Genomic DNA, 25,016 nt, shown 5'->3' on the forward strand with positions numbered 1-25,016 from the left:
TTTATAAAGTTCATCACACGCAAGGTTAGAAAAATTGATACGGACAGACCGAAGAAAGATAAATTTAAAAGTCAAATGCTTAAAATACTGCCACTTCTGCTGTCTTTTGTGAACGGTTAGGCTGTACCATGCTATGTGTGTGTTTCTTTTGTTAAACTTAAATATTTTGAAAGTGTGCTTGTAATTCAAGAGTAGGTTGTGAATTCTTGCCCCTAAGGCAAATGATGTTTCCAAATACCTAGTAGCCAAAAAAGTCTTCAGGGACATTCCTCTTTCTGCCATTTCTTGAACATTAAAACAAAAGAAGTCTATTCTTTTCTTACATTCAACAAGAAGGAGTCCAGTCTCTCTCTTGCTAAGATAAAACGGGAAGGTAATTGTTTGAGAAAGTAAAGTTTAACACCTGTATGGACCCGGATTTTGCAGTATTTCTTAGCAGTAGTAGGATGTGTTCCTCCCTTCACATGTAAATTAGAAAAGGCTCATGCCAATACCCACTGGATTCTTTATGAAGCTCATAGACCTTATTGGTTTCCTTGCTAACCAGCAATGTACCTGCTCTAAAGTATTAGCTTAAAAGTTAGATTTTTCCAAATTGCCATACAAGTTTGCTGAACTAGCAGAATACATCCCTGTCATTTATTTTCCTAAGTTGTACTCCTGCTTCATTTAAAATGAAGACATCCCTTTGAACAAAATTAATCATTAATTTTTTTCCCAAGTAGGCTCTTGAAAAATGTGACATTCTTAAGTAGCTAATATATTCAGAATAAAAATGGGAAATTCTTTGGAAATCTGTTTGCAACCTAGCTTTGCTCTGATTAATAACCCTTGCAAATGTGTGCTTATTATACCATAAACATGACCTTTATAAGAACATTAGAAAAATCAAACTATGGATATGCCATGTCAGAGACTTTTTTAAATGTCAGAAAATGTAATGCTTTTAAATTAATGTGATTTTTGTAATACTTAACTGTTGAGGGTATTTTTGAACTTCTTATGAATTTGGGGTTTATGAAAGATTCTTAAAGGGGTTCTATCATTGAAATAGTCAGGAATGGCTGAAATTACTTGCTAAAGAACATAAAACTCCTTAGAAAGATAAAAAACAATGAACTATTTTTAGGTTTAGTGAGGTTAAGCTTGCCAAACATATAAGCTATTTATTACCTAAGTTTCTTTTAGCCCCTGACCAGAAGAGGGGACTGAACAGTTAGAGAAGTTTTTAACTCAAAGAGAGATGCTTCCTAAACACAGTGCTTTGGGGGATATGTGTATAAAGGGGGAAGGGAATGGAGCAGAACACGTCTGGTTTTTGTTGACATTGATAATGATGTCTGGCGGTGGATATGTAACTGGTTTAGTAGGGGAGGTTTAGGTCTAAGACGGGGCATACACCTCACACAATGTTAGATTTCTATTACTGTGTAATAAATTTACCAGGAATTCGGAGGCTTAAACTAATACTCATGTATTAGTTCACAGTTTTGTTGGTCAGAAGTCCAGCACTGGTGTGGTTGTGTCCTCTGCTCAGAGCGTCATAAGGCCAAAATCAAGGTGTTGATTGGACTCATCTGGAGACTTTGGGGGGGAATAAAACAAACCTATTTCTAAGCTCATTCTTGTTGGCAGTGTTCAGTTCCTGTGGTTGTAGGACTGAAGTCTGTTTCCTTGCTCCTGTGAGCCTGCTCCTGTTCTGTCTTCCTCAACCACGTGGCCTCTATCGGCAAGCTGGCAACAGCACATTGAATCCTTTTGGTATTTCTGTGGCCAGCTGGAGAATGTTCTTTGCTTTTAAAGGGCACATGTGATTAGCTCAAGCCCATTCCAATAATCTCCTGACTCGGAGGTCATGTCATGTAGATTAACATAATCTCAGGAGTAATCCCCACCAAATCCACAGTCCTGGGGTTATGCACAGTGTGTTCCACAGGAAGCAGGAAATCTGAGGGGCCGTCTTAGTATTCTACTCAACACACATGGACACACATACCCTTGCCTGGACCTTGGGCTTATCAATTCCATTCTCTGGCCTAAGGGCTCTTAGCGTATGGTCTCTGGACCAACAGCATCAGCATTGTCTGTCAATGAGTAAAACATGCAAATCAGCAGGACTTACTCAAGACTCAGTCAGAAACTCTAAGTAGAGGTTGGCCTCAGGAGTCTGTATTTTAACAAATCCTCCAGGTCCTTCTGATGCTCACAGAGTTTGAGAACTAACACTTTCCACCAGGGTCAGCAGACCTAGAGCTGGTGCCAGAGAACTAACTGTTTTAGTAAATAAAATTTTATTGGCACATAGTCATGTCTGTTGGTTTAAATATTGTCTGTGGCTGCCTTCACACTATGATGGTGGAATTATAGTACAGACCATATGGTTCACAAAGCCTAAAATATTTATTATTTGGCCATTTCAAAAATACAAAAAAGTTGGCTGTTCCTGCTCAGGGAATCGATGACTTGATTGTTTAAGTCCCATCCTATTCTAACTTGTCCTGATTTTTTTTTGTCTTCCCATATGAACCCTAAAAAACTGTGGATGAGATGTAGAAGCTCATTTTTAAAAAGTTTTAACCCTTGACAGTCATTCCACATAGAGGACCTGAAAGTGTGCCATTTCCTCCAGACATGGTTGCAACTAAAATAACTTTTCTTATCCTTCCTCTGCACTTTAAGTCCTTTGCCTGCTTTTTCTGTCTTAAGTGAAAATGGAGAACATCTGTTCACCATCCTTCCTATATTACTTTTCAAATACTCGGAGGCTATTAAGACACACTGAGTCTCTTACCTGCAGGCAAACATTGCCAATAACTTTAGCTTTTCCCCATTTCTTCTCTTTCCCTATGTGCCTACCCTTGAATCATGCCCTTTTCTCTGCTTTGAATATTTATTAAGATGTACACCTCTTTCATAAGCGGTTAGACATTGAACCTACGTAACCAATCTTTCTGGCACCATTAAAATAAAACAGAACAACAAACAAATGAACCTTCCAAGAGTCCAGATTTTAGCTTTTTATTTTGTGAAGACTTCTATGTAATTGTGTTTCTTCTGACCTTACCTTTGTTTGAAGTTCACTGAATGTGGCCTCCATGCCTTACTTTGCACCCCTTTCTCTCTAAAATCAGTTTAATGATCATGCTTAAAAGGGTCAATTCTTATGTTCTGAGGCTGGACTCACTGGTGTCAAACATGTAGTATACTAGGTGCTTTTCACTGGCATCTGTTATTTTTAGTAGGTCAACCAATTTGTTCAACATACTGTAGGTGCTAATTCCAATTGACAAGATTCTATGCCCCCATTTCTGTCCATCCTGTGACTCAGTCAATGAAATCTCTCTTTTCCCTGTCTTCCATTCATATTAAGTTTGATCTTTAGTCTTGGTATTTTCTGATGTATTGCGCGAAAAATATACATGATAGTTTTTTATGTGGTTGTTTTGTTTCGACTTTTTGTACTTCTTTTATCATACTTTGTCTGGATTTTTCCAGAACATGTGTTTTTTGTATGGGTTGCAAATATATGCAGGGCTGTTGTTCTGTCCCTTTTGGTTTCTCTTCTACCACTTTATCTGTGATGTACATTTGTGCTTTTGGTATTATGGATTTCTTTGAGGGATAGCCAGTTTTCCTAAGCTTGCCTCTTGAGGTATGCCCTGCCATTTCCTTTAGCAGCTTAAAGCCTGCTCATTTGAAATATCTCATTACTGAAATAATTACTTTTAATTTACCAATTGTACAGCCTTTACCTTTCCAGAAACATAATGAATAATATAATTTGCTCCATGCCAATCAAATTCGCATCCCATGTGCCAGAAATGTAGGATTTTATTCATGAACTATATTCACATAAGCTCTCTCAACATAGGATTTTTTTAAAATAAAAATGAACATGTTTTGAGGAATATTTATTTTACCATGTTCTTATATTAGCAGGGAAGGACTTCAGATATTTTGTAACTGTATAATATTCTGAAATGTGGTGAAAGAGTCTGAGTTCTTTGCAAACAGTTTCATTGTGCTCAGATCTATAGGTGGAATTCATCAATTTGTTGAGATCCTACCCAGACTAGCTATATGAAAATGTAACCAAGGATAAATGAAAGTGGAGGACAAAATTAAAAATGAAAATATGGACTCTCCAAAACATCTCCCTGGCTTTGTGGTAATACCCATTAAAGAAAGGCTGAGCATACAACATGGCTGTCTGTGGGGAAAAGGAATAGAAGATTGTGAGCTTGTGTATAAGAATAGAAAAGAAAGGAATTGTGTAGCAGTCATGATTTGGCTAGAGGTATTTGACAAAAAGAGCCAACTAAAATTTTGGCTGGACTAATCGAATTCTTCAGCTACAAGCAGGACTGCCATAAACAATTATTATCAAGATTTCCCCAGTATCAATATGCCATCTAAAACTGTCTGGAATAGTTGGTAAAAATGTAGCAAATGGACAAAAAAGCTACTCATAAAATTAAGTGGCCTTGATTCCAGTCCATGTGAATACCGGAACATGTAGCATTTTGTTAAAAAAGAAAAAGAAAAGCGCCAGTCATATCATACTGTTAATTAAACATCACACATGACTGTTTACTAAAAAAAGGTGGGCTTCTAACTATATGAAAATATGGAGAAAAGACCCAAGTAAGGCCAACCAATGTCCAGTGAGAGGCTGGTTTGCTTTTGTTAGTAAATGTTAATATTAACATATTTTCCTTGTTTTTACTTGATGGCTGAGAGAAATATTTTATTAAACAAGAAAAGAAATACTAGTGAACCTATGTCCATGCTGGATTCTGAGCCAGCTATTTTAGACACAGCTGGTCTCTGTCTCGTGCAGTACTTTGTCAGATAATGCCATGCACTTAATTACTTTCTAATTTAAAAGATGGAAATACTTTTCTGGGTTACCATGAGATCTTCAAAGAGTGGGTGTTTCCATATAGGACATCTTTTTGGGTAGTTTCCATGTTGTTTACGGATTGTTTCAGTAACAGCTCTGTCTAGGTCAAACGGGTCATGTGTGTATCTGATTTGAATATGATCATTCCCCAGGTTGCTTTTGTGAACACCTCCTCTCCCCTCCCTCCATAATCCTTCCTCCCTTCCTTCCTTCCTCCCTTCTTATTTCTCTGTCTCTTTTTAATATTATTTCCTATTCCTATACCACAATGCTCATATATTGAAAACAGGCATCACTGAATATTTCATGTTCTTAGTAGGAATGAACCAAATAGTATTAATGAAATTAAATGTAGTTTGCCATTTCCATTTACTCACTTTGTATTAATTTTCAGAGAAACAGTGTGTTATTTATCCATTCATTTATTCATTCACTCAAGTACACTTAACTGTCCATAAATTTCAGAGCACTTCATTAGGCATCCTGAGAAAAAAATTAAGGTACATTCCCCTTCAAGAAATTAAGGTAACACTCCATTTCAAAAACTTTTTACACCATAGCCAAATAACTCTACTAGTGAATAAAAAGTAAGATACAACATAATGATTAATGATTTCAACAATAACTTCAATGAAATCAAATTTCATAAAATATGGTATATCAATTTATTTCCTATCATTTAAATAAAATAATAATGAAAACAACAGTAAGAAGAGTTATTATAATTTAGTATTTACGTTGTTAAATATTTCTCTATGTAATCCGTAAGTCCTGTGGTTTAGATGTTATTTTCCTTAATATATAGGAAAAGAAACTACAGAGTTGTTAAGTTCCTTCCGACATGAAAATATTGGAATTTGGATTTCATCAGATTTCTGATGACAAAGGCTCTTCTCATAACTACTTAAAATATTATGTGGAAGTTTGCAAAAGAGGAAATTGATTTTGGTGCTAAATGGACAGGGGGAGGGAAAAGTGGCATTTTAGAGAAACCTTGAAGGGCAGGGAGGAGTTAAACAAATGACACAAATGTGAAAAAAATTAAACAAGTATTTTCCTTATCTTAGTTATATGATGAAGCCACTCACTGGTATGAATAGGTAAGAAAAGGTCATAATGACACTGATAACATGGGAGACAGATAGTTAGCTCTTGGAAGGCATAATGACTTTTGAAAATGATATGCAGGACGGATTAGAATCATTCAGGAAAATGCAGGGCCAATTTCAGAAGAGATGCTTCTTGCAGAATTTCTCTCCTCTCTCAGCAGGCATCCCTGCTCAAAGCAATTTGACTCATTCTGTTTTGTTCTTCCTTTGGGATTAATGTCCTTTCAAAAGCACAAAATAATCTTTACAATTTAAGGCAAACAGGCCCATGAATTTAAAAGGACTAACTCCAATTCTCCCTGTCTGTGATCAGAACCTCTTCTCCATTTTCTTTATTGGGTTGGTGGTTCTTTTGTTTTCCACAGACCTTTCTGGTTTTACATTGATCAGGTGAGTGCACAGACTTCCACTGTCTGAGACAGATCAATGAGGAAGAATAGCTATAAGGAAGCTGTATATTCTCAAGGTGTTCCATCATATCCAAGTCAGAAAGGGGTCTCACAAAACATATTCACTATGTCTGCAGTCATTGTTGAAGAATGCCAAGGAGTGGGGTCTTCCACTAACTGAGGAGCAAGTGCAAATCTCCAGTTGTCCTCATAACCTGGGCAAGCTTTGACAGAAAAGTCAAATGTCCTTCTTAGTCCTTTCACCAGATTCTAACCCAGAGAATGCTAAACATTTTGCCAAATAGCTTGGCATAAGGACACCCTGAGGGTGATTCCACTGTCCATCTTCCCACGCTGACAAAACATTTCCATGTGTCTTCTAACCTGATGGATAAGAGCAGAGTTTAGGATGCCATAATGTCATCATGTTTAGGTCATTTTGAGTATCATGTTGAGGGTAGCAAACTTTGATCAATTGGATTAGATACTGGTATGTTGTGTTCAAGGGATTCTGAGGTCATCTAGATTTGTGATTGACTGGTAACTATGCCCTGAATACTAGAAAGGAAAGCAGGATCATGGATTTGTTTCTTTGGTTTATGGAGACAATGGATAGAATATTATTTTTACTAAGAGCAGAAATATTGAAATCAATCGATTAGTGGTTGCCTTCCTACTTTGAATTAGTTGCTACAAAGTACTTAATTTTATAAAGCCTCAGTTTCACTACTATAAAAGTTAAATTATGAAGTGTTAACAGATTGTGAAAATTAAAATCCTATGTATATATAAAGTGCTCAAAAATTGAGAGTGGTTATTATTTTAATGTTTATTATTATTATTTGAAATTGAATAATTCAGCACATGTAGTCCACCACACACCAGCAGAGTACAATTTAATTACTGGAATATTTTATCCTAATGGCTAAATTAAATATTTCTCTTCAAAATTTATTTAGGCCTGTGCTCTCTGGGTACTCAAATTCTAATTCTTCTAAGAAAAAGATGCGCTTCTAGTAAATTTGTAGTCAAAGAAAAATCAAAGACAATTTCTGCGATGCCCTACATTATCCAGTTAGCTCTGACTCAGTCTGAGTTGAGTCAAATGAATGGATCACTTCAGGATTTGTATCTACCTCATGGCAAGAGAAGAGCTATATAATTTAGGCTGGGATTCACAGAAGGGTGAGAAGGTGATTATGGCAAGCAGAAAAAAATCTGTGTTCTCTTGTTTACCTTGGACTCTGGTCTTGGACTTTTGGCAAGTGCCTGTTATTCCCTGAGCTTAGAGCCACTCCAACATGGCTCCCAGCAGTAATAGCTCCCAGGGATTATTTGCTTCCCATTCATTTTAGTTCCACTTTAATCCTCATTTTTAACTGCAGCATTTTATGATGTCTTTTATTTTATCACAATATAGATGTCTCTTTTCATTATGTGTTATGTTTTGATGATGGCTCCATAACCTTGGTATGATGACTTTCTCTTCCCTGAGGCTATTAGCAATTTCTGTTTTGTTTTTTTTTTTTTGCCCATCCCCCCCCCCCCCCCCGGATTTGTAAATCCTGTATCTGCTCCTTCCTAGCTATTTGAATGTGAAAACTTAGGTCCTTCACTCAGAAGCAATCTCTCTTTCCATCAATACCTCTTTGCCATTGGTGGGAATCACAACTTGGTAGGTATTTGAGAGGAAGAAGGGTATAATAAAATCAAAGAATATGGGCTTTGGAATCAGATATATCTGGTTTTTTAATTCTTCTCAGTTCTACCACTTAACAAAGTGGCTTATCTTCAGTAAATGGAGCTCACTCAGCCTCTGTTTCTTCATCTATATAATGAGAACAAGGATATCTTCATTGTTTACATAAATAACATATAAAATGCCATCTAGCACAGAACTTAGAATGTAATAAGTGCTCAAAATGACAGGATTTCTTATAAAAATAAAATATGGCCATGTGTATCTTCTCACTTGCAATCATTTTTAGGCATTTTATTTCTCTTCCATTTTAAAGCCAGTCATTTTCAGGACACCGTAATTACTACAGTTCCATTAGTAGCTGATTTTACATCTTTTCCAAGGACCAAATGTTTCATAATTAAAAGAAAATATAAAGTTAGGTTTGTTTTAAGCAAAACCTGCCAGAAGAAACAATCACAGTGAGGCCGAGACTAAACAGAGCACATGTCAGCTCCACAGGGAATGTTCTTGAGGAAACTGAAATCAGAATTTCTCTTTGCTATTATAGGACTTATAAGAATATTCACCAAAGCAGTGGAAACCAGAACTCACAGTTCCTACACCTTAGAAGGTAATGGATGCTATTATCACTAGGATAGTGTAGGGGCCAAGAGTAGGACCTTTAAGATAGCAAAAATGTGATTGTCCCTCTTTTGAATATATCTTCTTTTAATTTGGTGATGGTGATAGTCTCTTCGATGGTTATTTCTCAATGTCACCTAGGGCTAACTGCAGCTGCATTTCCTAGGAATTCTGTGTCATAACTGTTATGAAAGAAAACTCAATGGACATGTGGGGGAAAAATCACAGTGAAACATTGATGAAAACATTCACAATCAAGTGAATGCTTTAGCAGGTATTAATCCTAAATTCAGTAGAACTAATTATGATGGATGTTAAGTTTAACTTCTACTTTGTTCTTCCAGACTGTGTAGATGAAGTGAAAAGGAAAACTAAACCAATAACAGGCTAATTCAAAAGAAAAAATGGTATCTTTGGATGAATGCATCTGCTTAGTTCATTCAGGTTGCTTTACAGGAATACCACAGATTGGGTGGCTCATAATTAACAGACATTTATTTCTCACAATTCTGGAGACTGGTAGGTCCAAGATCAAAGCACAGGCATATTCTGTCTAGTAAGGCCTACTTTCTGGTTCACAGACTTCTGCCACATACGTGGAAGGGGTGGAATTCTTTCTGGGGCCTCTTCAATAAAGGCACTAATCCCATTCTAAAGGGCTTCACCCTTGTGACCTAAACATTGTCCAAAGACCCCACCTCCAAATACCATCACACTGGGGACTGGGTTTCAACATATTAATTTTGAGGAAGCATAAACGTTCAGACTATTGCATTATGGTATCTGGCAGATTCATTATATGTATAATATGCAATATACTGGATTATAAGCACCAATGGAGCAAGAAACTAAAATTGCTTCTTAAATATTCCAGTGCCTTATAGATGAGTCTGTCTCTGTATGCATTCATTTCATTGTCTTTGGCAAAGTTTAACTGAAATCAGCTTTTTGTTTATAGAAGTTGTTTTTCTGTATTACACATCATCAAAGAAATCTGAATAAATGTAGATATCTGAATAAAATGTAGCTATAATGGCTTCGACTCTGGAAACGGAATGTTTGGTGTCAAGTTTTGGCTCTACACCTTACTAACAGTGTGACCTTGAGCAATTCTCTTTAACCTCATCATTATTCCCTTTTTTTTTTTTTTAATTCAAAAGACCATGAATGGACAAAGGAGCTGTATACTACATAGAGTTCTCTGCACAGTTCTGCCTGTGCAGGAGCTGAAACGTAATTGCTCCTAGACTGATGGAGGAAGGGGGAGTTGTTTAAAAGACAGAATAAATTCACACCTAAAAATGAAATCCATGATTAAGAAACTTGTGTTGAGAAAAAATGCTAATAAAATTATGTTATAAACAGATTAGACCGTTTTATGTTTGGGCTATGTATTTATTTATTGTTTTTAAAGAAAAAATAAAAAATGGAAACTTAATTGAACTAATTATTGGACAAAATTGGACTAAAAATCTTTGATCAAACGTTCTTTGTCTTTTAGCAATATACACCAATAAACTCTGACAGTTTAGGGCCCCTGTCATGACCCTCATCATGATCCTGGGGTCCTGGGATTGAACCCCACATGAGCCTGCTTCTCCCTCTGCCTCTACCTCTCTGTCTCTCATGAACAAATAACTAAAATCTTAAAAAAAAAAAAATCCTCTGATAGTTCAGTCCCCATTTCTGTTCTCTCCTTTCATAAAGTTGCTGGCTTGTTTGCCTCTGGGTAGGCATATTTTCCCCCTCTTGTCTTGCTCTTTCCAGTCCTTCTGCGTCTTTCTCACTGGGCCAAGGATCAAATCGTCAAGGCCCAGGGTTAGGCCCAGGCTTCTTGTATGCTTTCCCAGAGAAATCTTTCTCATGTCCAGATTTCCTGTCTGATGACTCTCCAGGGTCAGAGTGGAATCTGCCCAGAACTGGCCTCTAAGCAGTGGACCTTCTTATCCAATGGCTACTTTCCCACTTACTCTTCAGGCTTTTTAGGTCAAAAACTTAGCTTGTCTACTCTTAGACTTGCTTTTCTTGTCAACTAATAGCTTCACCATTTGCATGATAAAAATACTACTTAAGATAAATGAAGGTAGTGTGTAGTTCTTATTTAACTCATTTTATTTTATTATTTTTTAAAGATTTTACTTATGTATTTGAGATAGAGAGGGAGAGAGCAGGAGAGGGGCCAGAAGGGAGAGGGAACAGCAAATTTCCTCCTAAGCAGGGAGCTCACTGGAGGTCTCCATCCACCCAGGACTCTGGGATCATGATCTGAACCAAAGGCAGCCACTGAACCAATTGAGCCACCCAGGCACCCCCTTATTTAACTCATTTTAATGGTAACTGGGAAAACTGCACTCAACCAGTTAAGCTCAGGAGATGTTTTATTAATACCTTGGATCACATTTAGTACCTACACAGATTGACAAGGGCTTGGAGATGAAGCAAAAAATGTAACACAATTATATCATGAGGGAAACAAAACAAAACAAAAAAACCATGAGGGAAGATACTTAGCAGGCTCTGGAAAAACTTCATGCCCAGCTCTACTGGCATAGCAAAGTTCACGCACGGAAGTCCCAGGTGAAAGGCACAGATCATGAAAAACGATGCCAAGTAACAAGACTTCAGCCTTGTTTTGTTTTGTTTTGTTTTTTCTCTTTAGAGTGAGAAGACTAAAGCTTAGATATTACGAGCAAAATTACCCCGAGAGACAGATGTAGTTAGGCAGGTTTAACTGCTTGCATTAGCTGGATTTAAACACTTGACTATGATTGCGGCTGCACTGTGACACAGTTTCATGAAATAGAAGCTTAGTGATAGTACTCTCAAAGACTATCAGATATTAATAAACATTCATTTGCCCTAGGACTGGCCCTTTTTGCATCCTTGCTTTGAAAAGGTGGCATCGTTTTTATCCAAAGCACTCATTATGCATTAATATTGATTTCAGCATTAAAAATTTTTAAAATTAGGTTTCCCATTGAGTGTTATCATCATTGATCACACATGAAGATTCATATTGTCCACTGTCTTCTCCAGGAGTGGATGAGTAATCCTTTTTCGTATGAATCCAACAGTGTCTGCCTCTGCCAGTGGCCACATTTGGCTCTTGGAAAGCTCTCCTCAGACCCAGAAGGAGAAGAAACCAGGAGAAAGGAAGATGTCCTCAGCAGTGCATTCTGAAACACACTGTATCAGGCACCTTATCTGTAAATTACTTGTCACTGAAACATGTTGGCTTTGCACTGAAGCTGTAATGCCAATAGAGCCCTCAGTGATGATAGATGTGCTAACTGCTGCATACAGTGTGGTAGCCTCTAGCCACCTATGGCTGGTGAGCACTTAAATGTGGCTAGTGTGGCTGAGAAATGGAATTTGTAATTTTACTAATTTTTAATTTAAAATAGCCATGCATGGCTAATGACGACCATATTGGACAGCTTGGTACTAGAGCATTTTTATTACTACTTATAATTTATTTTATGGAATTAAATCTTGGGTAATTCCTCTTGAGGAAAATTTTATATTTTAACATTTTATATCATTGGTACTGAGTTGAGAGGAATTTTTCAAGCAAAATCCTTTTTTTTTTAAGATTTTATTTATTTATTTGACAGAGAAATCACAAGTAGGTAGAGAGGCAGGCAGGGAGAGAGGAGGAAGCAGGCTCCCTGATGAGCAGAGAGCCCGATGCAGGGCTCAATCCCAGGACTGTGAGACCATGACCTGAGCTGGAAGCAGAGGCTTAACCCACTGAGCCACCCAGGTGCCCTTCAAGCAAGATCTTTTGACTTCTTGTGAGGAGGTACTTATCCTGAGTTACATACCCTTTGACAGAGGGGCTGAAGTACAGGGTTAAAAGTCTAAAACCCCTTACTCTGGCAGTACTAATAGAATCTTTTCTAGTGTTTCCCAGACACCAGAAATTGTCATGATAGTTAGCTAAATAAATGAGAGATTCTACTTTTCGTCTCATGAAGACTTAACTCAGGATATTGGCAACTAGATAATAGCCTTTTTTTTTTTTTTTTTTTTTTTTTTTTTTAAATTTTGGTCATGGCATTCACTGACAGTGACAGAGAAAAATGTTAGCTAGCCCTTCTTAGGTTCCTTCCAAAATGAGTTTTGAGGTGATTTACTGAAATGCTAAAATACCACAACTTGAAATGAAAAAATACAGAATCTGAATAGGGGAAAACATGGCTGGTTCACATGTGTTTTCTTTCATGTTTTAAGATGGAGTCCTGACCATTGACTTGGGCTAATGTTTCTGAATCGGTGTTTCCAGAGTGATACTCCAGTTGTCTTGACTCACACTCCTTTTCTGACCTCATCCCTCTCCGTGGTTAGAACAGGATGTGAGACAGCAGCCACCATCCTGTGGGGCTTAGTGGCTGCCACCTGCCTTGGGCATCAGACCTTGCTTTAACATTTGAATTGACCTGCCAAGGGCAAGTCACATAAGGCCAATGAGGACTTTGATCCTGAGAGAGGAAGTGCTGGGTCAGCTTTCCAAAACCTGATAGATAAATGAACAATCTAAAACAAGGAGGAGATGAAAGTAATAGAAGAAATATTGTGACCATTTGTTTTCTACTCCATGCTAGTGGTATCAGATCTAAATATTTTTCTGTCCACTATCACACAGGTCCTGGAATTCGGAGAGCACCTCTCCTTCCCGCAATGCACATGACAAATTCTAACTGAAATAGTTGGAAATGTATGTGAATAGTGTTTCATGTGTATCAAAGTAGTTGCTTCACAGGTAACTACTCAGAACTTGATACGACTTAAAATGCTTTTGGGGGCGCCTGGGTGGCTGAGTGGGTTAAAGCCTTTACCTTTGGCTCAGGTTGTGATCCCCGAACCCTGGGATCAAGCTCCGCATCGGGCTCTCTGCTCAGCCAGAAGCTTGCTTCCTCCTCTCTCTCTGCCTGCCTCTCTGCCTACTTGTCATCTCTGTCTGTCAAATAAATAAATAAAATCTTAAAAAAAAAAATGCTCTTTATGTTTTCCTGTTAGATATGAATATTCTGAGTGGTTTATTAGCTCAATCATAGCTCAATATTAAAACATATTATGCTTGTATATAAGTATATATGTATAATTATATATTTAATACATAAATTAATATGTGTATATTTAAATAAAAATGTATAGTTAAAGTTATATGTGTACATATATATGTGTGCTTGTGTGCATGTGTGTGTGTGTAAAACTGATGGTTAAGGAAAAAGATACCATAGAAATTATTTATCTGATCAGGAAATTGAGGATTTATGCTGATTTTTATAAATGGAGACTTAAAATATTTTATGTATATATATAATGTATTATAATAATTATGTATGTTCTATATAATTATATGCATATTTTTACATGTATATATAATTATATTTGGTATATATATATATATATATATATATATATATATGATTCCCAGTTCTAAAGCATACATGGTTTTGAATATTTAACAGCTGCAACCTTTGATTATTTTGAACTTCAGTTTTGTCATTTGGAGAAATGAAAGATTAAGTAATAGGTTAAGCTGTCAGGCTGTCAGACAGGACATCTGTGACTATTTGATAAACCCTGAATGCATGAATGGATTAAGTGCAGAAGTTCAAGGTTAAAAGTGTTATATTACAGAGAGAACACTCTCTCACTCTGAAGGAGTATTTCAAAATATTGATTTAAAAAGTATCTTCTTTGTGAAGATCCTCTTTCTGCAGGGTCAAAATAAACAAACTGAATGATATGAACATGCTTTAAAAATTGTCTTGATTGACTGCTTTCAAAGAGCCCCAATTTGTGTCTGGAGGAATTTGAGCAGCTCCTCTGCAATTCACTAGGTTCCTTAAAAAATACATACCTCACTTAGTGGACCCATTGGGCTAAGTACTATACATACAATATCTAAAAAGATAGGCGTTGAGTGGCAACTGCTGGCTTCGAATATTCTTTTTTCTGTATGAATTATTAAGATGAACTTTTCCAAATTTTATATTTTAATTTGATTTTCAGAAATGCAAACATTTAAAGTGAATGTGTCATACTCTGTCACATAATCTTTATTAACAAATACTCCATTAAGAAATGGGTTACTCTTTTTTTTTTTTTTCAAATTCATGTTTGTACTTTTGTGAGTATAGAGCTGTCTTGTGAGCAGACCAAAGTAATATTTAATGTTTGCTCGATAGTTCAAGTCTAAGTTCTAAATATAAACTAGCAGAATAAACATTAAAAAGGGAAATTTTTATGAACTTTAATGATTATCTTACTTACTTTATTTACCTAAATTATTCAGTACTTTAGTGTGTAACATACTCTACTCAATGAATGTTTTTATTTGCTGACTTTCATGGCATATTAGAAATTTGGTATACAGAGAGATATTAACTGCTCTGAAATCAGAATAATTTGTTTGATTTGTTAAACCTGTGTCTGTTAAAATTGCATAGGGTATGAAAGAGGTGGTATTAGACATAGGTAGGCAGGGTTTCAAACAGAAAAGGTATGAACTTACATTTTTTTCAGTCTCCCCTCCTCAAGGCTTCAAAATGCTTTCCTCAAATTAAGAATACTAATACTTCCAGAAGTGTGATATTCCAATGAATGTAGGAACACTGTTGGTAAATAATAACAAAGCTACTCTTTTTAACAGATAATAATGCCTACCAATTTATTATGCATTTTGATATTCATTATCGTTAAGGTCAGTTTATAATAAAGAAAATAATAATAAACATATATTTGTATCCTAAATGCAGTAGTTTTTATTTTAAAAAAATGAAGAAATGAAATGACTGTTTTCTCAAGAATATTTTAGTCTGTTTTACAAATTAAATGGGTTTTATTTGCTGATCTTGATTTTGCCCTATTTGCAAATAATATTCTTGCTGCTGAGCAGTTTGGTGCAAGGAAGTATTTCAGGACATATCCAAATTTTAAAAGGAGAAATGTTAGTCACAGATAATCTTTAAGAGGGAGCTTCAGTTTTTTACCTTAATATCAGCTCTGTGGATTTTGCGGCAAATATCTATTTTAGAATAAAGCATTCGACATTTCACTTAGACTCATGAATAGTTATACCCTGCTGTCCAAGTACTGCAAGTGGACCCAGAGTTTGCTGGAGATCATCTTCTCTGAGGAGTGAAGCATACAGGATTGGGCAGAGGGAAAAGTTGAACTATGATGCAGTCACAACAGAGGCGTCTAGATCTTATGAGGAGTTCTAGAACAGAAATAGAGCTCCAGAGTCGTCCTGTCTTGAGGCGAAAGGGAGAAGTCTTGAAGCCTCTGTTATTAATCAGTCATTAGACTCTGGGAGAATTTGACATGTGGTGAGGCGGCCAGTCTAAGCACCCTCTGGCCCAAGACCGTTCTTAGTTTGAGTCCTCAGCTCCCAGTGCTGAGGAGCTGGGGAAAGGGCCAGTCTAAGCACCCTGCAGCATCCACTACACCTGTATTTGCATAGCCAGTAGCCAAAAAGCATGTAGTCTCGTGTGCTCTGCTTTCGAACAGCCTTTTTAGCTTATCTCTTCAAACAGGTAAGAAGAGATGGGTTCCAATAGTTTGCCAGGTTCCCCGAATTTTATGACTCTTTCTTGATATTTGGTATCCTCTGCTAAAGAAAACCCAGTGGCAACAATGAGAGAAGGTTTTGAGCTACATGTATCAGTGTATATGAAATGCATACTTATCTTGGAGGAATGGAGGTGGGAATTAATTTTATCAAGCAATCAATCTACTTTGTGCCTCTAATTGTGCTGGATAAAATAAATAAATATGCTTGAGCTATCTCTTTAACTTTTTTAGTCATTCCAAACCAGAGGGGGACTTATAAATGAAATAATTACAGAATATGTTCCTGCTTAGTTGTATTCTTTGAATCACAAGAACAGAACGTTTCAATGGAAACTACTTAACAACTGAAGAATTTTTCCATTTATTTTTTCTCCATAGTATTATGTTAGCCCTTACTTAATTTCTGATATTTTAGGCTCAAAGAAGGTAATGGATATATGTGAGCACCTTCTGTAAAGCATGATGTGTGACACAGATAAAAATAATACAAAATTATTTATTAAAACTCACTATTATTTGTGTTCACATTAAACCATATCATTGATTTCCACCCAGACATGTTTTACTTTGAGTTTTCTACAGACGTACTGACCAAAAATTCATTTTGGTTCTTTAACTTTTAATCAAAAGAAATTATTAGTAATGCTGAACTCAAGTCATATCTATCACCAAAGTTTTAGGGATGCTTTCTCTAAAAAAGTTTAGACACCCACACTCAATATACTAACAGGTGGACAATAAAACACATGTACGGTGTGCTCTGGTGAATGCAGACTTGTTATTTTTTTGCTTTGATCTATGTTTGTTTTAACATCTGCCCTTTATTTTCTGACTTGTACTACTTTCTATTTTAATTGGTTTGCTGATTCAAACTTGCTGCTGTTGGCCTTGCTGTTGTTAAGGAACATTTTCAAAGGGAAGTGAAAAGAGTGGGGGAAAACACTGGTTTTATTAATTTGACTCCAGCTGATTTTATACCTGGAAACAGGAGAGTTAATGGTTTTCTTGTATGGTTAATTACATCTTGCGCCAATGGCTTCTGTTGTAGGCATTAAGTCACCCACCTTGTTAGCAGATCTACTGGTCTAGTAGGGTTAGATTCACCATCAGGGAATCATTTTTAAAATGTTTACCTTGTGTTCAGGTAACTGATTGAGGGCAGGATGATGGATGTGTCCAGCTGACCAGAGAGGTGATTGTGAGATTTTTGAAGATTATTCCTATGGGTCTCACTCTGCTTTGAAACAAAATGGCAGGCAAGTGAGTGGCACAGACATGAGCTTCTCTTCTCTCTTCTGTCCCTTAGAGTTCTTTTCCATGAGAAAGGAAAAATCCCACTGTATTTTGTTTTCCTAATGCTTCTTGGATTTTTACCAGCATGTTTTTACAGTCTGTTGCTTGCCTCTCAGATTAGAAGAATGCTGGCATATTTTAACGGTTTCCTAGGATTCAAAAAGCCTTTAATTAACAGCAAATTGATGTTTTGGAATGTTACCAAAATATGGGAGACTGAACACTGAGATGGGCTTCTTTCCTTCCAGCTTCTGAGTGCATGAAGTCCAATAATGGGGAGTGAGGGAGAGGAGTGGGGGCGCTCCCTTGCAAACAGCCAGTTGCCTACTAGTATGCAAAGGGTGTCTTTGTTGGCATAATATTCCCACTGCTTGCTCATTGGTGGCCTTCTAAATTCCACCTACTCATGACTGGGAAGGACATAGGTAGTCATCGAATGCTCAGAGCTACCAGCGTGCTGAACAGTTCAGGGATGGCTGGGTTTGTAGCTGGGTTTGTAAGTGGGTTCACTTGTTTTAATCCTCCAGCTGCCAGGTCAGTAAGGTGTGGCTGCCTGTCTTTGTGGTTAAGTTTCTTTTCCATGCCAAGTTCATGTCATCTTGCTGCCAGAGTTTTGGATGTGGTGGAAAAGAGCAGTTCTGTAAAATAATCGCTTAGACTGTATGGGTGTTCTGAGTAGAAGTTCCTTTTCAAAGAGGGGTGGGAGTGCAACGAAGCAGTTTTCCTTTGGAATCAAGGGATCTTAGGGAAAGATTTGTTGCTGATCCGATCCAGAGCTTTAGCCCAGAAAGGAAAGCTAGATTGTGGAGTATGAAATGTTTGAAATGTTTACTGTTACGTACACAACTGTACAGTTATTATCGGAGGGGCGAAAGGGAGCAGCTTCACTAGCTCTCTCTGCCTACTGGCAGGTCGTCGGCTCACTGGCCATTTCATAGCGGAGGCCACTACAGTCCCTGTCTTGTTTTTTCCAGTGACCCACCAAGCTGGCCTTTGGGGCTCAAAAGACACCTTGATGGTTTTTTCTTTTTGTCTTTATCTTGCACAATGTCGCTGATGGCGCCCTTCGCTCTCCTCTCTGCAGGTGGTACATGCCAGAGCCCCGCTCTCCCAGCCCTGGTCCGTCCACCAGCCCCTCCTCTGCAGCCTTCGCTGGATATCAAACCCTTTCTTCCCTTTCCTCTGGACACTGCGGCCGCAGTCAACCTCTTCCCCAATTTTAATGCGGTAAGTCCCCAGGTCACATTTGCATATGGCAGAGTGGTTAAGTGCCAGGGGTCCTTTGGCGTTGTTGCTATTGTCGTTTTTCTGTTTTTGAAAGAAAGGATTATCTTAGTTTTTGAAATTAATGCTCATATAAAATGTTTTGTTAGTTCTCAGAGGAGAGTCTGCTGCAGGGTCTTTTCAATACAGTAGTTGAGGTCATAGGGTTCCTTTTTTATAGCTGAGCCTTTGGGACTTGTTATGAACAATAAATTCATTTGGCCACAAAGCTGTAACCTTGGTTCAGAATAAAAAAAGAAGAGTAGTCCTGATGTGCGGTGAATTGGCCACTACCTCTATTTTGCTGTTATCATTTATTCTGTGGATTGTCAGAATGCCACAAGGTACTTTGTTGCCTGCTTATGTAAGGTCCCAGAACTAGGCTCCTTCAAGGGAAAATGAAGAGATTTCATCCAAGTGGGTTGATCTTGAGTTCATGTTTCCCATTTAGTGTCTTTCTGGGTAATACTAACAATTCCATTATTTTGTTGGAATATATCTACATTAAAACTTAATGAATTTGTTAAAGAGAATGTTAGCATTCAAGTAGATGTCTAAAGATTTAAATGTGTTTCTTCTATCTGGGTGCTACACTTTAATTTTCAAATTTGTTGCTTCTTTTCTTATTTAATAAAGAGGAACCCAATAATCACAGTACTGATGAATTCCATTTGCAGAGTACTTTTTTCTTCCTTAACTTACAGCAACTCTGCATTCTGGTGGTAGGTGGGTTTCTTTTGTTGGTTTTACTTTTTTTGTTTTGTTATGTTTTTCCTTCTTACTCTGCTCAGGTTAAGTCTTACTTAAATTACTTTGTTTTGGGGGCTTTGTTAATGGTCTTCTCAACACAAATTCAATTACTTACTTGCTTCTATTTTCACTCCTAGTCTTTGTGAGTTGGCAGATTCCCCATATTCATCATCATCTCCTTTTGTACAAGCACTGGAAGTAGTCTTATGATGAAAATAGAAATAAGGGTTGAAAAGGTTAGAAACCCGTGACTATTTTTTCCTAGTATCATCTGATTCAGATTTCAGCAGTTTGTCATAATAGAGGTCTGAGCTTATCAATGATAGGATGTGTCAACACAACCAAAGAAGATTAAGATGGGAGGTCACTGAATGCCCAGTGATCTAAATAATAAATGAACTCCCATGATGGAGTTTTAAAAATCTTCCCACATTAGACCTTTCACTTTCAGGACACAGAAGTGGGTCTTATTTTCTTTAACAGTACTTCATCATGGGGACTCTTTTCATGCCAATGAGATGGCACAGTTATATGCTAGTCCTCGCTAAAGGGCAAGGCAGAACAGAATGATTACTTTGCTCTTTTAGGGGTGAGCCGTTTTCCCTGGGAATCCTATTTTAAAATTGATGGAATGTAAGTGGAGGAACATCAAAATCACGTTTCCCAAGGAAAGATTTCTAATCCTAGGTGTTTCAGTAAGAGTAGAGGAAAAATTGCTCAGCATCAAATTCTCTGATTTTTAAATGACCACCCTCAAGTCCCGTGAGTTCCCTTTCTCTGCTCTTCTGTTAAATGGTTTCCTGGCACAGTCTTGCTTCCCAGACACCCAGAGATGATCCATCAAGGTGTGTCACCTCACCTCTAAACCCACTTGGCATCCTGTCAGCTTTAGAGCGGTTGAGGTGAAATTCTTGGAAGGCTGTAAAAAGCTGTGTTTTAAACTGTCGATTTGCCATTTGAGAAATATTAAAAGCAAAATGACTAATTTGATTGACGACTATTGCTTGTCATAGAAAACAAAGATGAGTGATTTGCTGAGCTATTTGACACTCAGCAAGCCTCTTTATCCTCTTTGCTACAATTTTTTAAAATTAATTAATTAATTTATTACCATTTACTCCTCTTTAAAATAAAGGGAGTAGACCTAATAATCTTTTCCTCCTCTGGAGTTTATTTCATTCAAATATTTGAGCTTTTGTGAGCAAAGTCAGCATTGTGTGATGGTCAAGCCGGACCCTGTAACTAGACTGACTGTGTTCAAATCTCAGAGTTGTTGCTTGTCATCAATATGACCTTGGGTAAGTGATGTGACTCCCATGTATCTCAAAATCTTCATCTGTAAGATGGGACTAATAATTAACCTACTTCTTAGGTATGTGGTAATGCTAATGTGTGTTAAATCATGTAAAACAGCACTCAACCCATAGCAAGCACTGTTTGAGTGCTAACTGTTATGTTCATTCATAGCGTGTAAACTTCTTTTTTTTTTTTTTTAAATGTGGCAGTTCATTAAGTAAGAGCAAAAGTTTGACATCATTCTTTTTCCTCTGTGATGAAATTTGACTTATGTTTGTATTTATTCCATTTAAATGAGACTCTCTGTTGCTACACATATTATTTCCTTCCAGTGCTAGTCAATCTGTAGCAACCAAGGATTAAGCCACTCTTTGTGTAATATTGAGGGGGAAAAGTCCCATAATCAGGTGGCTTTGGACTCAGAGTATAGAGCATTTCTCTAAATAACAGCCTGACTTCTTGATTTTGTAGCAGGTCTGAATCTCAATCCATGAATTCAAGGTGTCTGAAATATAATTTTTTATTGCTATAAATTGATTTTTATTCCTCATTCAAAACTCCATTTTATGGTGAAGGGAAATTCAATATAATTCTGTTTCAGGGTGTGCTAAGGTTGTGGAATCAAGCAGGTTATCCATCCAGCTCTTGGTGGGTTACTCCCCTATTCACCAAGTTATTTATCTACAAAGATAGTCATAGATGGTCAGCACCTGGTTAGCATGGCTAGGTAAGCCCCCAGCTCCCAACTTTAGACATACACACTTTACAAGGCTGTTGGTGGTCCGTTCCGCCTAGATGTGCCAAACTGCTATTATCTCTTTGCCAAGAAAATGATGAACCATCTGCCACCAAACAACTTTCCTGCATCTGACCTTGTTGAAGCAAGTTCATGACAATCACAGACTGACTGCCCGTTATATTCCCCCACTGAGGCTTTGTGTATGGTATCATCTGTCTGTTGGGAACAGGGTTGGGCAGAATGTTGAAGGAAAAAATATATATATATAAAATAAAATCATGAAAACATAAAATGGATATCCCTGATTATTATCTTTCCACAAGAGCATAAGCCACTGGGTTTGGATGTAAGTCAAGCAGAATAATGAAACATCTGTAAAAATATGCATAGTTAGCAAGGAAAGGAAAACAGGTGGCATATCTGAGCTTGGAAGAGGATATAAAAGAAGACATTCGATAAAACCATTTCCCTTGTTCTTCTCAGTCAATTTTTAAAGATTAGCAATAGAAACTATTCCCTTAACCTAAGGATGTCATATCCTGGTTGTTTCAGTAGCTTTCAGACAAGAGAGAGCTTTCCTTGAATTCCTCATGTACCCCCTAACCTACCCCTCAATCTCTTAAGACAATGTGGAGTTTCAGTACTCCAGAAGTACTCAGGAGTACTCAGGATCGTTCTGATCCCATTCTGTATCAGCATTTCTTGAAAGGAACCAATCCTGGAAATAGTCAGATGGTGTTTAGGAAAGAAATATTAGAAAGTGGTATGAGTTTGGTCCATTTAATCAATTGCTGTTAATAAGTGCATCACTACGTGACAGGAATCATGATAGCAAAAATTATATTTTGATGCCTGCCCTGAAATAATTCAATTTATAAAGGAAGCTTGAACAAATAAATATTGGTAAATATGGGTGCTTTTATGAAGAAAGATGTATAGAGTAGAATGGCAGGCTGGGGTCAAGAGTAGAAGGTTGTGTGGTTGGCTTAGTGAGGGTTTGGTGAGAAAAACAAAAACTATTCTAGGCATGCAGACAGGAAGGGACTTAATGTAAGGATTTAGGTGTTTTTAAAGCCTTTGGAGGTGCTATGCAGGCAAACAAAGGTCAGAGAAGGCTACTGTTGGCTCTCAGTTTTCATGCTTGCTTTCATGGAATCAGGAAGTTGCAGAAATACAAGATGCTCAGTAATCCCAGTTACTTTCATCCAAATCCCATGCAATGCCTCTCTTTATGGGGTCCGTGCCTGAATACTGCTAGCAGAGACCCGTGGGAATGTAACCCTAGGGCTTCCAGTCCTTGCGATGTGCGGGAGAGCACAGAGGAGGGAAGGCAGTGCTGAGCTGCCAACAGACTTGACCTGAGGACAGAATGGAAAGGTTATGCATAATCAGAAAACCTGAGCATGTTTGCAACCATGGATGAGAGGCTAAATCCTTTGGAGCCTCAGTGTCCTTTTCTATAAAATGAGAATGAATACATTTCTCTTAGGTTTGTGATCAGAAGGAGAGCTGACTTTCAAAATGCTGGAGACTGAAGCTGAGAATAATCCTTGGGTTACTTAGGATATTGTTTACAGTGGGAGCTGATCATCAAAAAATACCTATACTCCTTGACAGTTTTCTCCTTAGGTCTCAGAATTCCCCTCTCTTTTTCATTACTCTAACATATTAAAACTTCATATCCTCCTCAGTAGTTATAACAATAATGAACCTTCAAAATTTTGTTGAAAATGTACAACTTTGGGAGAATGTGTTCCTGGGGACTGACTGTAAGCCTGATCTTATGTCCGACCTCTCCCGTGGCTTTAACCTTCCATTAAAGGTTAAATGAGTAAACTGACCTAATGCACCTGCATATACCAGATTCTCAGTAAACACTGAGGTCTTTCTCCTTCTAGGAGATGCACAAAAAAGAATAAAGTCACAGAGAGGGTCCAAAGGCAGAAAGATAGGCAAATAAAGGAGAGTAACTCTTTGCCTTCAATTAGCCTGGGCTAATACTCTATATTTTTTTTAAGTTTATTTATTTTTAGTAATCTCTGCACCCAACATGGGGTTTTAACTCATGACCCCGAGATTAAGAGTTGCATGCTCTTCTGACTAAGGCATCCAGGTGCCCTATATTCTCTAACATTCAAAAAAAGTAAATCAGTATAGAAATGTTGACTCTGTGTTATTCCTGTGTCTTATATGATTTCACTAGGGGAGAGGGAGCCAAGGGGGCGACAGGAGTGGGGAGGGAGATGCTGAGAAAGAGAGATCAGATCTTAGCATCTAACTCTACTCTAATTCAACCTATTTCTCAAAAAACAGCAGCTGGACACTTGAGTGTGGTGTTAGTTTGAGTTCAGGAATGTTATCAGTTGCAGGGAGGGGGACAGGAAGGTGAAATTTATGTGATTTATAGCAGTGTTTCTCATACTGTATGGTGCTTATGAATCCCTGGGGGAATCGTATTAAAACTCAAGTTCTGGGGTCCCTGGGTGGCTCAGTGGGTTAAGCCTCTGCCTTCACTCGGGTCATGATCTCAGGGTCCTGGGATCAAGCCCCACGTCGGCTCTCTGCTCAGCAGGGAGCCTGCTTCCCCCTTCTCTCTATGCCTGTCTCTCTGCCTATCTGCGATCTCTGTCTGTCAAATAAATAAATAAAATATTAAAAAAAAAAAAAAACCTCAAGTTCTGATTTAGTTGTTCAGGTTCGGGACCTCAGGTTTTGAACATCTGTGGGTATTGGGAGGGGAATCCAGAGGAATGATTAAATACACTGGACAATTCTTATACTCCTGGAGCATATTTCTTCATTCATTCAACACAAGTTTATTGAGGACTGACCATGTGCCAGGCCCTTCAGAATCAGTAGTAAATCTAACAGAATAATTTCTGTCACTGTGAAACTTACTTTCTGATGTTTGTTGGTGGGGTGTTAGGGAGGTTTGAAGTATTGGAAGCTACAGTTGTATGTTGAGAATCAACCTTCTGTGGTTCTGTTTCATCTCCCAGAAATGCTGCGAGCCTCTCTTTTTGGATGACATTGTGCAAGACATTGGCTATAGCTGCTATTTATTAAATGCTTGTTATGGGGCAAGTATCTGACACTATCACCTGCCTCCCAACTGGTTAAAAGCAAAAATTTTCTATGGAACTTTCGAGCTTTTATGTGTGTCACAGTCCCAAAATTGTTAGTGAGGAGAATATATGACTGAGTTTTTTAATTCTCTTATTCATTCAATAATTTATTCATTCTACAAATGCTGGAGTCCCACCAAATAATTCTATAACTTGAGACACAGGCCTCTTGAAAGTAACAGTTCCATCAAAGACATCTTTTATGAAGATGACCCAAATAAATGTAACGGAGAATATGAGGA

The 25,016-nt window shown here is 37.6% G+C and overlaps 1 protein-coding gene across 2 annotated transcripts in view; it reads left to right on the plus strand.

Annotated features, from left to right (window-relative positions):
- Positions 1 to 25,016, plus strand: part of ZNF385D (zinc finger protein 385D) — a 936,273-nt gene that overhangs the window by 692,182 nt on the left and 219,075 nt on the right. For both annotated transcript variants that reach the window (XM_059162500.1, XM_059162501.1), the window contains one exon: positions 18,686 to 18,828. In XM_059162500.1, the coding sequence (XP_059018483.1) occupies positions 18,686 to 18,828 (143 nt within the window). The remainder of the gene's footprint in view (positions 1 to 18,685; positions 18,829 to 25,016) is intronic.

The sequence above is a fragment of the Mustela lutreola genome, chromosome 2, assembly GCF_030435805.1.
Source record: "Mustela lutreola isolate mMusLut2 chromosome 2, mMusLut2.pri, whole genome shotgun sequence".
NCBI lineage: Eukaryota > Metazoa > Chordata > Mammalia > Carnivora > Mustelidae > Mustela > Mustela lutreola.